This window comes from Pyrgilauda ruficollis, unplaced genomic scaffold, assembly GCF_017590135.1.
Source record: "Pyrgilauda ruficollis isolate IOZ18807 unplaced genomic scaffold, ASM1759013v1 scaffold97, whole genome shotgun sequence".
Classification (NCBI taxonomy): Eukaryota; Metazoa; Chordata; class Aves; order Passeriformes; family Passeridae; genus Pyrgilauda; species Pyrgilauda ruficollis.
The window spans coordinates 1,570,334-1,588,701 of record NW_024531821.1 but is presented as its reverse complement, the minus strand read 5'-3'; the positions used below and the strand labels follow the sequence as shown (position 1 = coordinate 1,588,701).

Sequence of the window (18,368 nt, the reverse complement as noted above, 5' to 3'; positions counted from 1 at the left end):
GCTAGTTTAGCTTCAGATATTTGCATTTTCCCATCTGTAGATTGCCACGTGCTCGAGGAAAGGTGGGCAGATGTTACCAGGTGCTGCTGTGCAGAATGAATGAGGTGAAGAAGAAAGGTTTAATTGAGTGGAACAGGAATTACAGTGAGCAGAACAAACTCAGGTCTGTTGGCTCCTGCTGCTCATCCTGGGATCACAGCCTGGCTCTGCCAGAGCTGTCCTGAGCTGCTCCCTGCACATCATGTTCTCATCTGCCAGCAGACAGGAAACATAGAAATGTCATCTAAACAAAGAATTAGCAGAATGAAGGGCTCAAAAGTCAGTAGTTCCTATTTTCTGCCCCCGCTGCTGACTTCCTACCATTGTTTTCCCATTCATTTAAACAGATTTCACCTACTTGGTTGGACTGGGAGACGAGTGATTGATTTTATTGTCTGTGCTGGGTTGTAGGAGCTAAGTGTTCTTGCAGAGTTGTCAGAACATGCACTTGCCTTTGGGTGGGAAGAAAAACAGCTAGAGAAAGCATTTCAGAATTAAATCTTGAGCTAATATTTCTGAATGAAAATACAAAAATTAATGCTTTCTATACATATGTAGAGTAAGGTGTAAGAATAAGGCAGCTCTACTTCTTCACCTGTTTTAGGATGAATTTACTATGTGTATAAATTTTTCTTTCTTTGCTGGGTTTGTGGAGCAAACTTGGAGATTTTTTCCCAGCACAGGTACAGCAAGGAGCACAGGAACTAAAAATGCAGAGGGCTGTTGGAACTCACCACTTTTTTAGTGTCAAGTGAGAGAGGCTTTGCTTTAAAAGGACAGGCTTTTCTTGATGCTTCCCCAATTAAAGCCCATCCTTTCCTAGCTCGCAGTCTTGCTCCAAAATGCTGTTCACACCTGACTTTTTTATTTTTTTTCTCCTGTAGCAGCTCTCAAACACCTGGGGAATATAATCCAGCCAGGACATTGCTGAGCAGGCTGTGTCCCTTGCCCAGCGTTCTTTTTATGCCTCTCCTCACCAGCAGTGTGGTGATGCCCAGCCCCTGGCAGGGTCACTAAGCAGAGGGGAGTTGTGTCCTGCTCCTGCCTTCTCTGTGTCCCAGATCCCAGCTGTTCTCCAGGGCCATTTTTGCTGGTTTATTTCACATAATCTGTCTTTAGGAATGGGGTAACTGATCTTTCAGGCTATATCTGCACATTCCAGCTGTTACCTGCTAGATGAGTTCAATTTAACAAGTAAAGAGCTTTTTATCTCTGGTTCTGGGCACAGGAGTTCTAGGGATGGTTTCAACAACTGTGAGCAGTAAAACTCTCCCCAACTACTTCAGACATGTGTCTGGGATTTTGTTTTTTAAGTAAATGGTATTTTGCTAATCAAAAGAGTGCCTTGTGTGCAAACCTGACACAGCTGTGCTGTTTGTTCTACCTCTGTATTTCCCCTCAGCTTGAGCTGTCACGTTGAAAGCTAAATTGGTGGCTTTAGATTTACTCATTTTACAGAAGTAACAGCTTTGCTTTTCAAGATCTTACGACGAGTGTCTGATGTGCTTTGTAGGAGGGAATGAAGCCAGAAAAGTGTGTTCTGATAGAAATACCTGCCTGCCTTTGGTGGAGTGAGACTGTGTCTAAGCCTGCTTGGTTTTATTTAGAGCTAGATGACCTCTGAAGAGCTTAAATCCACCTGATGGCTTGTGCTCCTCAGCTGGTGTGCTTGGGCTCCTAGTGCCCAGCAGCTTTGTTGACAAAGCAGGGATGAATTGTCCCAAAGCTATTGTTTGGAAGCAGTGACCCAAGGAAACAGAGGAACAGTTGCTGCCTGTTAAACAGGTTGGAAACTCTTAGCTAAGAGATTGGAGTTTTATTTAAAATATATTTTTTCAGTAACTGGCGTATTCTTTATGCCATCTCAGTTTTGCTTTTTTTTTTTTTTTTTCTCCTAGCCCCATCTATTTTGGGGTTTTTTTTGGTCTGTTTCAAGAGATCAAGTCTGGGGGCAGCAGTTTCACAGGATGGGCCAGGCTGGAAGGGCCACAGAGGGTCCCTGGTGCCACCTCCCTGCTCCAGCAGGGCCATCCCCGACTCAGGGCACAGCAGTGTGTCCAGCCTGCTCTGGAACGAGACCCCACAGCCCCTCTGGGCTCTGCTCAGGGCTGGCACTGCCCAGGGCAGCAGTTCTGCCTCCTGGGAGGGGAATTGCTGGGCTCAGGCCCTGCCCGGGGCTCTGGGGCCATCGCTGGGCCTGGGGCAGAGCTGGGCCTGCTCTGACCTCTGCACACAGGGACGGACAGGGGGACACAGGGACAGACAGGGACACTGAGGAACACCCAGGGCTGAGGCTCCTCTCATTGAGGCTCCTTTCCAGGCTGAGCAGCCCCAGCCTTCCCTGGGCACCAAGCTGCTCCAGGCCCTTGCTCAGCTCCTCAGCCTCCACTGGTCCCAGGAGCTCCAAGTGTCCATTCCTGATCCAGAAGCTACAGCCTGAGGATCTGGTTTACTTCATATTTACGTGTTGGATGCTGGGGTGAGGGTGGGGGATGCCATCCCTGGGTGTTCAGGGACTGATCACAGACCCCACTGTGCCCGAGCTGGAGGGAGCCAGGTTTTCTCTTGGGCACTTCTAATTCTCAGGCTTTGCTGAGATGAGCAGAGAAGCTGCCTGTGAAGTCAGCAGAGCACACAGATAAAAATGCTCCTTGTCACTCAGCAGCATGCCTCTGGTGGGAAGGTTTCTCTAGAAATACCACTGGAGATTAAAGCCAGGGCGTTTCCATTCGTGTCTCCAGCCTGAATGATCCTGCTCTGACAGCAGGCTGAGCTTCCTTTTGATACCATAAATTCACATGGAAAATAATCAACACGGCCTGGGTTTTTTCCTCCCCTTCTGCCTTCAAGCTGCATTGATTTGGGGAAGGGGAGAAGGGAAGCTGCTGAGACAGAGTGGTTAAACGCTGTTCTCCCCTTTTTAACACCAGCCTCCTCTGAAGTGTTCCTGGAGAGAGAAAATGGAGTCTGTTTGTGCACAGTCATCTTTGAATGTCAGATGGACTTAATCCAAGTTATATTTACCATGACTGAGTTTCTCCCTGCCTCCCATATCCTCCTTAAAAATGATGAAGTGTTTTATGCAAAGTGGATTCTCAGCTGTAATTGGTATCTCTGCTAAGAGCCTTAATAGTAGCAGCTACTGAATGAATCATAGTCCATAAACTTTTCTGCTGTCTCTAGGAAAGGGTCTTCCAGAGGTGGGAGCAGCAAGAACATGAGGAAACAAAGCTCTGTGATGGGATGGGGAAAGACTCTCCAGAACCATTGTTCCAGCTCATTTCACGAGCACTCAGATGTGTTTCCTCAAGTGGGGCTGAGGTTTCTCATTCTCTTCTTGCTTCACACCTGCCTTGGTTTCCTGAATTGCCACTGCAGTTCTTCTGTCGTGAAATCAAACTTCAAAATAGACCCAGTTATACAAATCTTGTGGGAAGAGCTGGCTGTCTCTGCACCAGGTCTGTAGGTCCTGTGGGGAACCCAAATAAAGGGGATGGAACCAACCATCTCTGCTCAGTAAAACAAAAAAAAGGTTCAAGGAGGCAGATAGGAAATGGGAAGAGGAGGAACAGAAGTGTTCTGAGTGACAAATCCCAAGGTTATGTCCTTGTCTCCAGGGAAATTAATTCTCAGAGCTGGGGATGATCTGTCTCTTTAAAGGCACTTAAATAGAAATTGTAGTTGGCTGGATTCACTGATATCTACATGAAGTAATTAGAGAGGCTTGTGTAATTCTGAGGGATGTGGCCCAAAACCAAATTTGTTTAGAATGTCTGAATGACAGATGCTCTCACAGAAAAGGCAGTGGATGTTTTCAAGCCTGTTATCAGACAGACCTGCCTCAAAGTGACTCTTATCAAAAACCAAATGAGTGCTGGCATAGGCTTGACTGTCCAGGGCTGTTTGGCACCTGCCTTGCTCTCTGTGTATCTTCCACAGTGCTATAATTTTTTTTTTATGTTTTTTTCATCAAAAGCCATCTGGGATTGTTGTTTTGAATGAATGTTCCCAGAAATGCACAGTGCAGCAGTTTTTCTATCCACCTGAAGAAGAAAACCAGTGTAACAAATAGAGTACTTTATCTTCTGATAAAAAGCACCTTCTTTTTTTCAGGACTTGAGTTTTTTAAAACTGAATGCCTGTGTGTCATTTCTTGAACATGACAAGTACAGCGTGTAACAGTAGAAATTCTCTCTTCCACGTTGTAACTGGGTTTACTGGTGAGTATGTAATGAGTGGACTTTGTAAAGCACAGGCAAGCTCTTTGTTTAGTCAGGAATTGGTGTGTGTGGAGAAATAGTGACCTCATGCCTTCTTGCCTCCTTGAGATTCGAGGTTTGCAGCCATGCTCTGATCCCCTTTGTGAGGAGGACTTGACAAATGGGGGAAACCAGCAGCAGTATTTCACTGGAGTTTATCTGCAGTTTGCAGCTCCTTGCTGATCAGTGGGGAGGGGCATTACCAGCAAACAAGCAAAGGGTAAACAAGGTTTGGTAACTGCTTTAACCCACTTGTGTTCCCTGTGCAGTGGCAAGGAAAGTTCTGGCATGAAAAAGCTTCTCAAAGGCCAACTTAGTCTTCTTTCACTTTAGAGAGCAGAGGAAATTGCCTAAAAATTCAGCGTTATCTGCTGTGCAAGGTTTAGAGCAAAAAAAGGAGAGTGGTTTTGGTGTGACAGCCCTGTTTTCAAAGGGGCTGTGCAAAGACAGACTCATTCCTGCCTCCTGCCTTGGGAGTGAATTAATTGTCCTGCAGATACATAAATTCTGTGTGAGAAGAGGGATCTCCACAGAAATCTGAGTGGTACTGCCCAAATCAGCCTCCCACTGAAGGGCTGAAGAAAGGGGTTGTTATTTTTTTGCTTCTTCATGCTCTTTTCAACTGGAGCTCTTAAGTGAGGGTTCTTGTTGATCAGGAAGCCATCTCAGCCTGGAAAGGTGTATTATTCTTTATTTCCACCCCATGTCTATGAGTTATAGTTGTCTTGCCTTTCTCTTTTTCAATTTGCAGCCCATCCCTTTCTCAGGGAAGTCATGTTTCTTACCAAGAAGGAAACAATCAGGGATGGCATTTCTACTGACCCTAAATCCCTTTTTTCAGAATCACCAGGATGGGTCAGGTTGGAAGGGACCACAGCCTTTTATATCCAGGCAGTTCTGGAATATCCCCAGTGAGGGAGATTCCACACCCTCAAAGTTGACTTTTCTCTCTGTGTTTGATAATTCCCCCTTTGTGTAGTTCAGTCACTTCTGCTGGAGAATTGCCAGGTGTTTGATTAACTTCATAGTGAATTCTGGTTTTGCTGGAAAATGTGTTGTCCCTGCAAGTCGCTTCAAGTTTTTTGTTAGTGAAACAAATTGGTTCAGCAGCACCAGTCTCATTTATTAAAAGAGATCTCAAAGCTACTGATGTGTAATGAAATTAAGGTAGTTGTTCACTCCACACTGAACTCGTTACTGAGAGAGTAATGTCACCAGGAATTAGTGACCTCAGCTCCAAATGTGGTATCTGCTGAAAAATAGATGTCACTACTCCAAGCTGGTGAGCATGGGAGGTGGAGAACCAAGTGTTGTTTCAACACCCACATTCTTCTGGGTGAATCACAGCCATGGACCCTTTCTGCTGAGCCAAGATGACAGTGGTGTATTTACACCACCACTGACCTGCTAAAAGTGGAATGTCAGCCATGATACTGGTTGGGTTTTTATTTTTTCTTAATCATCTTTGACATCAAAAATGTAATTTGTTGTAGTGAATGCTCACGGCCTCTTACTGTCAGGATGTGCTGAAGTACCTACGATAGAGCCAGTATGCTTCAAAAAGAAGACTGATGTTTAAATATTTGGTTCTCCTGGGGAATAACATCATCTGCCTGAAGAACAAAACCATTTGTCCCCTGTCTGTGAGCATTAATTTCTGGAAAGGGACAAAAATTAATCTTTTTGCTGTGGATTTACAGTGCCCAGGTTCTATTCTGTGACCAAATGCCACATGAGAATGTGTTACAGTCCTGCTTGATTAACTGGAATCCAAAATACAGTCCAAGAGCTCCAGAACAGCCTTTCCCTGGCCCCTCAGGTAAATCAGTCAAACCAGACCTTGGAGAATGGTATGTGAGAGCGTTCTACTCTGCTCACTCCAGAGCTTCTGCTGGGTCTTTGCAGGGACTCCACAAAGGCATCAGAAATTTTGGGAGAAATTCAGCCTGGGTGCCATGGCCAGTGCATCCCTCCTGTCTTTGTGCCAGGGAGGGATGGGCAACTGCTGGAAACTGAAGGAGGAATTAGTGTTTTTCCTACTCTGATATGAGCTCCTTTGGGTATCAGTTTCCCTTTGCTACAGGACATTTGAATTTAACCATTGTCTAGTTAGTTCTGCTTAAAAGTTGTGGTTTGTTTTTTGGTTTTTTTTATTGCCTCACATTCTTTGCTTCTTGTTCATGAAAAACTTAACAGCGTCTTACAGAGTTGTTAAAAAAGCTCTTTTCAGATTCCAGAGAAGTCAGAGAGGATTCTTCTGTTTGGAGGTGTGGAAATCTTCAGTGAAATAATGTATTTATTACTTCATTTCCTGAAATATTTCGGGTCCAAACTTGAAACTGTTCAAGTGTACATAAAGCCCTGGCAGGCAGCTCCTGCTGAGGGAGTGAGCTCATCCTCTGCTCAGGGGAGGCAGCTGAAGCATCAACTCAAGAAAAAAACTGCAGAGTTTGGGTCCTCTGCCCTCCCTGCCGCTCACCCAGCACTGGCAGTCACAGCTCAGGTGAGACCCCACCTGCAGAGCTGCCCCAGCCCAGCAAGGATCTGGAGCTGCTGGAGAGAGCCCAGAGGAGGCACCGGGATGGGAGGAAAGGCTGGGGGAGCTGGGATTGTTCACCTGGACAGGAAAAGCTTTGGGGTGACATGATTGTGGCCTCAGTGCCTGAGGGAGCTATGAGGAAGATGGAGAGACTTTACAAGAGCCTGAAGAGACAGGACAACGGGAAATGGCTTCAAATTGACAGATAGTAGGGTTAGTTTGGGTATTAGGAAAAAATTGTTCCCTGTGAGGGTGGGCAGGCCCTGGCACAGGTGCCCAGAGCAGCTGTGGCTGCCCCTGGATCCCTGGCAGTGCCCAAGGCCAGGCTGGACAGGGCTGGGAGCACCTGGGACAGTGGGAGGTGTCCCTGCCCATGGAAAGGGGTGGCACTGGATGATCTTCAAGCTCCCTTCCAACCCAAACCATTCCATGATTCTATGATAAGTTCCTTTAAGGGCCAGCACAGCTCTTTTACCTGCTCTTGCAAATCTTTTTGGCTGCCCCTGGATCTCTAGAAGTGCCCAAGGCCAGGTTGCCTCCACTGGGAGGTGTCCCTGCCCATGGCAGGGTTTGGAATGAGATGCTCTTTAAGCTCCCTTCCAGCCCAAACCATTGTGTGATTCTGTGGTATACTTCTCTCTGAAGAAAAAAAACCGTATTAGTGTAGGTACAGCTTTTGAAATCCTTCTGACACTTGCTGGCATCCAAACCATTCCATGATTCTATGATAAGTTCCTTTAAGGGCCAGCACAGCTCTTTTACCTGCTCTTGCAAATCTTTTTGGCTGCCCCTGGATCTCTAGAAGTGCCCAAGGCCAGGTTGCCTCCACTGGGAGGTGTCCCTGCCCATGGCAGGGTTTGGAATGAGATGCTCTTTAAGCTCCCTTCCAGCCCAAACCATTGTGTGATTCTGTGGTATACTTCTCTCTGAAGAAAAAAAACCGTATTAGTGTAGGTACAGCTTTTGAAATCCTTCTGACACTTGCTGGCATTTGAAATGTGCCACCCTTTTGTTTGGCTCCTTTGAGGTCACCACCTCGATCTCAGCTCACTCTTTCCGAGAGGACTTTGGCACTCCTGTCCATCAGAGAGCTGGAGTTCTGCCCCTGACCTGCCTTAATCTCACAAAGATTTGTGAATTCTGTTTGAACCTGGTTAGGAATGGCCCTGCTCATCTCTGTGATGCTGTTTTACCAGTTTGTTGACATTCCCACCAGGAAGGTGAGAAAGTTTTTTTTGCCGTGTCCTTTCAACTCTTGGATTGATAAAAAACCATTGTAGCATTCCCTCATGTTAGTTATGGATGTTGGTTCCTGCAAACCTCTGACATTTCCAAATGGGCTTTTTTAATTTCTTTGTTTGCAACCCTGCTCTCCATTGAGAGAAAAGACACTCTAGATGTGTCAGGAAATTCCTTTGTTGTTCTGATGACAGCCTAACTCTATCTTTAGCCTTATATTCTGGAATTGCAAAGCCCAGCCTTCCCTTTATGAGAACATGTATGACCTGGCGGAAGAACTTCCCTAGCAGCAAGTTTGTTGTTTCCACTCTGAAACGATATTAATTGATCAACTCAAAGATACAACTTCTCCTTACAAGTCTCGCCTTTCTGAGGGGAGGAAGAAACTTGCCAAAAGCTAAATATAAACAAGGTGCAGTGGAAAATGCACGTGTGCCTGCTGTGGGAGTGTGAAGTGATGTCTCCCTTCCTAAAGCAGCATGAGCTGCAGGTTAAGGGAGTTCACTGAGCAGTTGTAAATCTACACCCTGGTTCCTCCTGGTCACGAAAGATGACTCCCAGCCTCTGCCGGTGGATGCTCAGGGTGGCACAGGGTGTGTGTGCCCTGTGAGCTGGCAGTGCAGCCCCTCTGCACATCCAGGCTCCCTGCAGCATTGCTCACACCTTCCACTGCTTTGGCTACAGCAGGGAGGCAGCTCTTGCAACACAGCACAAGGTTCCTCTCTGTTCCCAGGCTACAAATACTCCTCCAAGTGACCAATGCCTCAGGAACCTGGAGGCTGCTTGGAATTTTTACTGCAGGTGCTTGCAGGAACGTCTGACCTGAGGGCAGGTAAAACCTGTTCCCCTTTGCCATGCTCACAGCTCCTCCCTTGTGCATTACAAATCATCTCTGGTGTCTAATCCTCATTCTTTTCTCTTCCCAGGACAGTGTAAGTGCTCTCCTGGGATTGCTTTCAGTTCTGGGAGGTAGACAAGGAGCCAGTGGCAAAAGGAGAAAGGTTTTTCTAGTGGAGGCAGATTTTTGACCCTTAGGTCTGATAGGAGCTGCCACAAATCTCTCATTTCTTGGGATTTTGGGTCTCCTGTTAGAATAACTCTTGTCAACTTCACAGATTTGTTTGAGACGTTTGCTTGATTTATTTATTTTTATAATATATGTAGTTAATGAAGACTTCTTTGGGCTTCTGTCCTCATTGCTAGCAGTTGGTCTCTCTGGTGTCTCACAAACATACTTTTCAAGCTGTCATTGAATCCTTTACATTTCATATCTTCTAACTTGGAGTTTAAATAGAGTGAAGAAGGTGGCTCTTTGTCCTGGCCATGCCATCTCCCATCATTCTCCTCAAACTTTGATGCCATTTGGACTTTTTCCTTGCCCTTCCCTGAGTGCATAACCCCACTGCTGTTTTCACTAACAGGGATCAGACTGAGGAAATTGTATGAACTGGGTCCAGTATCAGATGAGAAGTTGCCTGGAACCCTGAGGACTGTTGTTCCTGTGCCAGGGTATGAACCCTCCTAGCTCAGAATGTCTTTTCCAAGCAATTGATTGTTCTGTCAGGAGATTTGCACATAGCCAGTCCTTTTTCTTTTGGGCTGGTGATCATTTGGATTTACTGGTATCACACATCAGTGAGCAAAATCTAGCTAGCAGTGTTTGTCTCTTATCCCAAACTTTCCTTTTTTGATTGTTGTGATCGTTCCAGCATCCTTGTGCAAGCTTTAATACACCTTCCCTTCCCTTCTGCTTGGGTCAGGTTCTGGATGTCATCCTTCAAGCTTCTGCTTCCATCCATAAAACCTTAATCGAGCACTTTTTGTAGTGTCTCTGCCTAATCCAAGCTTACTTAGGCCATGGAAAAGTTAATTTGTGGTGTTGGGTTTCACTTATGTGATGAAATGATAATCTCAGAGGAGAGAACTCTGCCTCATATGACATCAGCTTTCCAGTGAGCTGTTTAAAAAGCTGGATTATTTTTTCTTTTAAAGCTGTGATGTGCCATCATTTCAATACTAGTAAATATTTCTGATGGTGAGAACAAACTTCCTTTTATAGTATCCACACGCTGCTGTTTTTACTGAGTCCAGCCTGGAGCTGTTTCCTATTTCTGAGTGTTGGCTCACACTCAGCAGCTCCTGGTGTTCACGTGCTCTGTCTCTCTCTTTCTCTCTCAGCTTTTTTAGCCTTGTTGATCTATTATTGTGACTTTGGCCAGACGACGCCAGCTTTCAGCATTTAATGGGCTGGGAGAGCAACAGCTTCCTCTGCCTGTGAGACCATGATGTCATCAGCTACTTTGGGTTCTTTCACCATCCTGATGCTTCGGTGGATGTGGAAAGAATGCAAACAGCACTTTCCAGATGTTCTCAGGGCAGCTGGAAAACCATACATGGATTGTTTGGTCGGGGAATATTGCTGGTCTGTTTAGGAGACAGCAGTGAGAAGGGTGATGGAAACACAGCTCCTGTGCTGTCAGGTGTCTCACAGAGGGTTGTTGGGGTGTTAAGTGGTGGCACAGCTTATTCAGGACTCCAGCTGGGCAGCTGAAATAAATTTCTACCTGCTCTCCATTCCCTTTCTTCCCTTCCTTCCTCCAGCTTCAGCTCCTGAGTGAAGCACAGTATCCTTCTGATCTCCTGCAAGGCAAATGCTGTTTTGTTCGTGCTGTTCCTCAGAGTTACCTCAGCAGCTGAAGACTACAGAAAAGAAGAGTTATGTAGTTTTTAAACTCCCAGCAAAATATTTGATGTAGTAGAAGCTCCTGAATAAACACAGGGGTGTTTCATCTCGGTGCAGTGTGGACTGGGAATTTGGAAGCCCTCTCCAGGGCTGGAAAAAGCATCAGCTCTCACCCACTTGTGGCATATCCAAAAAAGTCTATTTTTAGGGAGAAGCGGTCACTTCCTTCTTTAGGGTGGGTGGGTGAGTGTTTTTAATGCATTAATTAATTTTTATTGAGTGATGGAAAAGCTGATGTCAGAGCTGCATTGCGGTTGGGCGTGCAGGAACACAAGGTGGTAGGAAATGTAGCTAACACACGAGGGCAGGGAGAGTTTAACCATGGGCAGTTTAAAATAGCAAAGCTGAGCCCTATGGATATTAAAAACTATGACTGAATCAAAACAACGGGCTAATATTAAACTGGACTTTGCTGGGGGAGGAACAAACCTGTTGGGTTAATTTCTGTTGCTGTATCCAATGTCCAAGGGATGTTTTCTGGTCTCAACACCTGGATTTCTGACTTAGGGGTTGTCTATTTTTGGCTTTGCAGGGTATAAATGACAAAGGGCAATACAGATTGTATTTTACTGGGTTTTTTATTCAGGAGTCTGTAGAGTATCCCTTTCTTTTTACAGTGGTCTATAAACTTGTCCAGCATGACTTCTTGCCTGGCTGCTCTCACAGTTCAGATTGCACAGATCCACAGCAGGGAGGGGGAGGGAAGTGCTTTGGAAATGGGAGCCAAGACAGAGCACAGTTACATAATTGTACAAAAGAAAAGGGTTTTTTTGTTTTGTTTTCCTTCCCATATCCTCCTGCCTACTGGAAAAATGTTGTTGGAAAGCTGGATGGAAAAAACTTCAGCATCGTTCATCCCTGTGGGGGCATGAAATGTATTGAAATGTTCCACCTGTTTTATGGCTGGTGCTTTTCCTCTTTCAGGTTTGACATCTACAGGAAGGTGCCAAAAGACCTTACACAGCCAACCTACACAGGGGCCATTAGTAAGTAACTTCTTTTTGATGTCCTTGCATAGCCCTGGTCTAAAATTAAAGATTGTTTGGCCTCTCTGTCTGCAGAGAATTCTTTTAAAGGGATGTTAAACATTGGAAAGGGTGTCCTTTGTTGCTGAGGCAGCTTGTTCTGCCCATCAAACGGTGGAATGGCTTGTGTGAATTCAGAATTGAAGCATGGTTTGGGTTGGAAGGGGCCCTAAAGAGCCTCCAGCTCCAGCCACTGATAGGGATCCACTCTCACTCCCATGTATCAATACACAGACTTTGGCTGATACACATCTCTTGCCTTGGGCCCCTTTTCCTTCCTTCCTGCTCCTGAGGGAGGCTGCAGGCTGAGTAATGCCATTTCACACAATTATGTGCAGCGAGCTGGCTGGGCAGAGGGCTTGGTAAACATTGATCAGGCTGATCCTGCCAGGCCTGATCCTGTCATTACCCTGCTCATGCAGCTTTCCTGTCCCTTTGAGCAGGGACTTCCTTTGATCAGGGAGCTGTGCCCCACTCAGCCATGCTGGTAGATGGGTCAGTAGTCTTGTGTGTCATTGCTGACGTGAGTGATGTCACATCCCTTGGTGACAGCACGCAGGACTGAGTCAGTGCCAGTGAATCAGGACACATAGGAAAGCCCTCTGTGAGCTGGAGAAACTCCTGGCTGTGAGCATGGTTGAAGAACAGGTTGTCCAGGGTGGTGTGGAGTCTCTGTCCTTGGGGATGCTCCAAACAACCAGAGCTGGCCCTGAGCAACCTGCTCAGAGCAGGGGAGTTGGATGGGATGGGCTCCAGAGGGTCCCTGCCAGCTCAGCTATCCTGTGTTCTGTGAAGATTACACTTTCCCCTAAATATTTACTCTCAGAGTCCTTGTCCCCTGAGTTCTCCTGGCCACTGAATTACTTGTATCCCAACTCCCATGTGGGTTTGCTGAAGTTGTGAACAAAGAGCTTGACTCAAACTGTTTGGGAATTCAGGGGCGGATGAGATTTAGTTTTTTGAAAGAACACTTTGAACTTGTGAGTGATCCTGCCTTCTATTCTGTTTTGGAAACTAAGAGTTCCCACACTGCCACTGGGCTCCCTTTGAGAATTTGTCTTGTTATGAATCACCTGCAAAAGAGTATTTTAGAAGCAAAGAAAACCATCAAAGGCCACCAGAGTTTAGGCTTTCAGATCTGCAGTAAACAGCTCAAGTGATAAGTCTGTTGTGGGAAGGCTTCAAGGTTGTGACTCTTACTTACAATTATTAGCTGACTTATTTCTCTCTATTGTTATTTACAGCTTCTCAGGCTTTGATTTTCTTCTCTAACTGGTTCTCCTTCTTTTTCTCACCGTGTTTTTAGGCAGCCTGATAGAAGCTTCTGAACCACACAGGCAGCCAACAAACTGGTGGCTTTGCCTGTGAGGATCTTGTGAGCAGCTTTTCTAATGGGCTTTTTTCTGTCTGACCAAGCCTGTGGCTTGTAATTTGAAAGCCACTAATCTTAGGTGTTGTAGGAGGCCATGGATGAGACCAGCCCATTGCCAGGCCAGTTGGAAGCCTGGGAAGGTTGCATGACCTGGTGAAAAATTGCTTTAGGGAAGTCAGCCCGTGTTAACTCTGGGAGCTTGAGTGAAGGGGAAGGTTCTGCCTCTCAAAAAAGCTTTTAGGCTTTAGTAATGGTGTGGAATTACTATGACTGCAACTTTATTTTGGCTTTCTTTAAGTTCTCCAACTTTTACAGAGCAGATATAAAATAGTCCATGATACCCAGCTATTCTCAAAAAAGCTTTTAGGCTTTAGTAATGGTGTGGAATTACTATGACTGCAACTTTATTTTGGCTTTAAGTCCTCCAAGTTTTACAGAGCAGATATAAAACAGTCCATGATACCCAGCTATTAATTTAGACCTTTTCCATATGATTTCTGATGAAACCTTTAGTTCAGTATCACTTCTGGTGCTGAAGGCTCTCTGGAATAGGAATGGACTTACTGCAGGGTTTCAACAGTGACTTTTGGATTGTATAAAGGTCTATTTTCAAAAACAAAGGTTGAGGTTCATTAGGGAAGAAGGCACAGATCAGATTACAGAAAAAAAGAGATGGAAAAGAACAGCTCTGCTCCTCACCAGGGCTGAAGGCGCCAAGGCTCTCAGGGAAGAAGCAGCTAAGAGAGAGTAAGTTTTGGGGGATTTTGAGGGAGAAGAGCAGGTGATCTGGAGCATGAGCAAGCTCAGAGCCAGCTGGAGTTACTGAGGTTTTCTTAGGTATGGATTTTTAGTTCCCAAATTTACAGTGAACGCTGCATACAACATACTTCAGATCTGTGTGGAAGCCACCCAGCTACAAACAATTTATTTTTTTTAGAAGTGAAGGAACCAAGAATTTACTAATAGTGAGGTTTGTCCAGAACAATACAGCCACTACTGTGGACTTCTCTGGGAAGTGTGTAGAAGTCACTCATTCCTTTTCCTCGATAAAAGTCCTTTCTTCAGGCAGCATCCCTGTTGTGCTGTTGTCCCTCTTCCACCAGTTTTTGCAGGTCCTCCCATTGTGTGTAACATGTCTGTGGTGCCACTGTGACAGACGTGGTGACAGCCTGGCCATGTTTGGGTACAGAGGCAGCAGCAGCTCTCCTGGCTGGCTGACAGTTGGCATCTGGCTGGACAGGAGCAGGGGGGCTCTGGAAAGGAGCCTGCAGCCCAGGCAGCTGCTGGCACCATCCTGCTCCCCAGCCATCGGTGTGGATGCATAGTTTGCATGCACATGTTGTATGCACACATGGAAACGTTATCCAGAAATACTCTGTGCTGTTTGGGGGCTGGAGTTTTAAATACACATCAGGAAATATCAAAGTTATGATTCACATGGCGCCTGTAACAGGACCCGTTCCTTGTGCTTCATAACAGTTTGCTCCACTGAATAATAAATACTATTAATTTTATGCCTTAATATAGACATGGCTCCACGTTCTCAGTCTGTGTGATGTGTTAAACACTTTGCCTTTCTCTCATTTCTCGTGGGGTGGGGAGGCAGAGCCAGGAATGTACCCACATGGGGTTTGTAGTGGAAGGGATAAGTACAAAAAGGTTAGTGCAGGAATAAAAACCTTGGCAGAGTTTCCAATCCTTTTGGGATTGCAGATTAGCAGTGTGTCTACACCAGCAACCTTTGATATATTGATCATGTTATCATATTAGAGCTTTAAAAAACCTGTCTCAGATGTTGTTGGAGCTCTGTGGGAACGTCGCCGTGCTCCTGCAGTTAACGAAGCTTTATGCATGAATTGTTTGATTCTGTCTGATCCCAGCCTTTAATCTACTTTTCCAAATATAATACACTTGTCAGATGTGGGTGGAAGGACTGCACATTTGCATGGAAGCAGGTAAAAACCTTCACTGTGAAAGGAGCAGCTAAAGCACCCTGTGCATAAATTCCTGTGCTGGGAACGTCGTCTGTGCCTGCAGCTCCACGCTGAGACAGGAGCTCCTGTTCTGCAGCTGAGGAAATGCTGCCTCTGGAGAGAGTAACTGATAATGCTGGCACATGAGTCTCATGCCAAAAACTCCCCCTGCCCTGGAAATGTGTGTGTATAGGAAGAGTTTAACAGTGCAGTGTCCTCTTTCCCAGTGTCCTGCAGCAGATGCCTGAGAAAGAGCAGGAGGGGCAGATTAAACATTTCACCAGGCTTTGCTCAGTTGGCTCCTGAGCTTCCTAAGCTGGAGTTGGCTACTTTGTGTTTAGTATCCCTCAATGGATTTCTTCCTCAGGGCATGTATGATTCCTTTTTGTAATCTAGCAGGTTTTATTTCTTAAGCAACCTCAGCATCTGTAGTCGGGAATCCTCAGAATTTAGTTGTGTAAAGCAAAACCTTCCCTTGTTTTTAACCTCCCCTTTCCATGTAGAACCCATACTGAAAGAGACAGTGAATGGTTGTTCCCCACTCACCTCCTTCAGGCTGCTCATGATTTTATATCCCCCTCTCATGTCCACCCTCAGTATTCTCTTTTACAGCTTCAAAACTGACTCTGTGGTTTGAAGACTGGGAAAAGCATTGGGGAGCTTTGAAAGTCAGTCCCTGCCAGGCACTTCAGGGCATTCTTGCAGGGTTTTTTAGATATAGGTTAGTGGAATTTTCCTGTGCTGTGTTTGGTAAGTATTGTCACGAACCTTCACTGCAAGAGCTGAACTGAAAATGGACTTGAGGGAGCAAGTACTGGAAAAGAAGGTATTTTGATTATATAAGTGGCAGAGAAGGAAGTTTAAAAATTGGAAGGGAGAGGAAGCTGTGGGAGAGAATTTAGTTAAGAGAGTTAGTGGTAGCAGGCTTTCCTAGAAGTGCTTGAGAGCAGAGGTCTGGCTGATGCTGTGGAAAGCCTTTATGGGATTATAACAAGCAGCAAGGAATATGGGAAGCAATTGAAGAAAAAAGGGTTTTCTGCGTCAAACACTCTCCCTGCAACTGCCAGAGATCAGAGATCTCGTGTCTCTGTCACTGATCAGCACTACAAACACTGGATCTACTCATGTGCTGCCTTGGTTTCTTTCTTTGGGCTCTTATGTAGGTGTGGATGTTCTCACAAGAATTTGCTGCTCTGCTTTAAGCAGACCTTTCTCCTGGTGCCCTGTGCCAGGGCTCAGCTGGGTCACAGCCCTGGTGACCTTCTGTGTCCTGACAGCCAAGACTTGGGAGCAGCTGTGTGCCCATCTGAGGTTTCTCTTCAGGAATTAATATCCATTCTTGCTTCCTGTTTTCCTACTGGTCTTTGGGGTTTTTTTCCTTCTCTTTCCTCCTCGTAGCTGGTGGATTTTTTGGCATCTCTGTTAATCCCTTGCGCTTTAGAGTGGGTCAATAAACGAATCCACAGTTGAAATTGCTCTGATGAGGAAAGGGAAGCGACGCATTTCTCTTTCCTCAGAGCTGGAAGAATGAGGCACAAGGCTTTAGGTCACTCAAGGCTCTGTCTCAGTACTTGCCCTCAGCACCTCTTTCCTTCCCTTGCCTCTCACATTCTTTACCAAGGGAGTGATAAAATTGTTCCCAGCCTGTTGTTACTTGAGTTCCCGAAGGAATGGGCAGTCAGGCTGTACAGGTCATGTGGAATAAAGTTGAGGAACATGGCTTTTTTTTTTTAAATGTATTTCTCAACCCTAATTAGTGGCTCTGGTAGAGTGGTCATTTCACAGAGGGCTGTGCTGGGATGGAGGGGTTGTGCTGGGACTGTGCTCTGGCTGTCAGTTCCTGCTTTGCCTTTCTGTGAGTGATTCATGGTGAATTTGAGTATTGTATTTAACACAGGGACACACTGCAGCCCTGTCCCCTTGAGCTGGCACATCCTTGCCTGCTCCAGTCATCCCTGATCCATAGGATTTACAGCTGTGCTTCCTTCCAGCCCCTCCTGTGTGGGTGACTGTCACTGCTGCTTCAATGTCCCTGCTCAGGGCTTGGAATAATTTCCTGGGGAAGAACAAAGAGTAAAATTCCAGCGACTTTGGGCTCCCTCTATGCAATTCCAGGTTGGAATTCCTGGGAATTGTTGTCTAGGTACCTCACAATTCCTTCAGTGGGGATTTTCCCCCTCTGCAGAGTCAATTTGTCAGCAGATGGAGAAATGAGAGAAGTCAGGCACTGGCTGCACAACTCCAGTATTGCCACATCTCTGCTGTCCAGCTCTGGGGAGCCTTACACAGAGCTTTGGAACCTGACAGAGAGCCAGAATGTCTCCTGATCCCCAAAACACCGCGCTAGGGGACTGTGTCCTTTCAAAGCAAGGATGTGCTGGTTTCTTTTGCCTTCTGGAGTTTTAATAATGATGAAATTGGGAGCCAAGGCTCCAAAGAAGTGATGCTGTCAAGAAGAGGGAGTGCTGGCAGACCAGCATTGTGTGCTGAAAGTGGAGAGTGCAGGAGCTGTGGGGAGATGAAAATCATGACAGAAAAAGGGGCCCAAAAGTGGAAGATGTCCCTGTTCTGGTCATTAATTATTAAACCAAGGGATGCTCATATTTTCACTGCAAGAGGCAAGGAAATTAAGATGAGGTTTTTCTAGATAATCTCAACTGTAAGCAGAATTAAGATGTGTCTTTGGTAAGTGCCAGGGGTGGGGATGCAGTGGTCAGTATTTTATGTGAATTTGAGGGCCTTTTTTTTTTTATTTTCTTGCGTGCAGAATCTTCTAAAGTTTGCTCGGTGGGAAAGACATTAGTTTGATATTTATGCATTCATAAAATAATAGAATTTTTAATGGTTCCTCAGGAGTTTGGATATTGGCATGGCATTGAAGTCACTGCTCTGGTGAGCTCCTCTGGGTCATGGACTCTAAAAATTGTTAATTCTCAACTGTGTATGGGTGGCATATCCATAGGGGCAGTGATATGGCTGTGTGAAAACAGTTTTTGTCTTTGTTAGACATACAGAACTTAACCTTTTCCTCTCCTTGCCTCTGTTCCAGTCTCTGTCTGCTGCTGTCTCTTCATATTGTTTCTCTTCCTGTCTGAGCTCACCGGATTCATAGCCACTGAAATGTAAGTAAAAGTCATGTTTTCCCCTGTTTGTGTGCATGTGAATCTTTACAGCTGTAC

The 18,368-nt window shown here is 45.7% G+C and overlaps 1 protein-coding gene across 1 annotated transcript in view; it reads left to right on the top strand.

The window, feature by feature from the left end:
- The window catches only part of ERGIC1 (endoplasmic reticulum-golgi intermediate compartment 1), a 56,995-nt gene that overhangs the window by 9,579 nt on the left and 29,048 nt on the right, over window positions 1-18,368 (top strand). Inside the window, exons 2-3 of the mRNA XM_041489866.1 lie at window positions 11,744-11,805; window positions 18,239-18,311. Of these exons, the coding sequence (XP_041345800.1) occupies window positions 11,744-11,805; window positions 18,239-18,311 (135 nt within the window). The remainder of the gene's footprint in view (window positions 1-11,743; window positions 11,806-18,238; window positions 18,312-18,368) is intronic.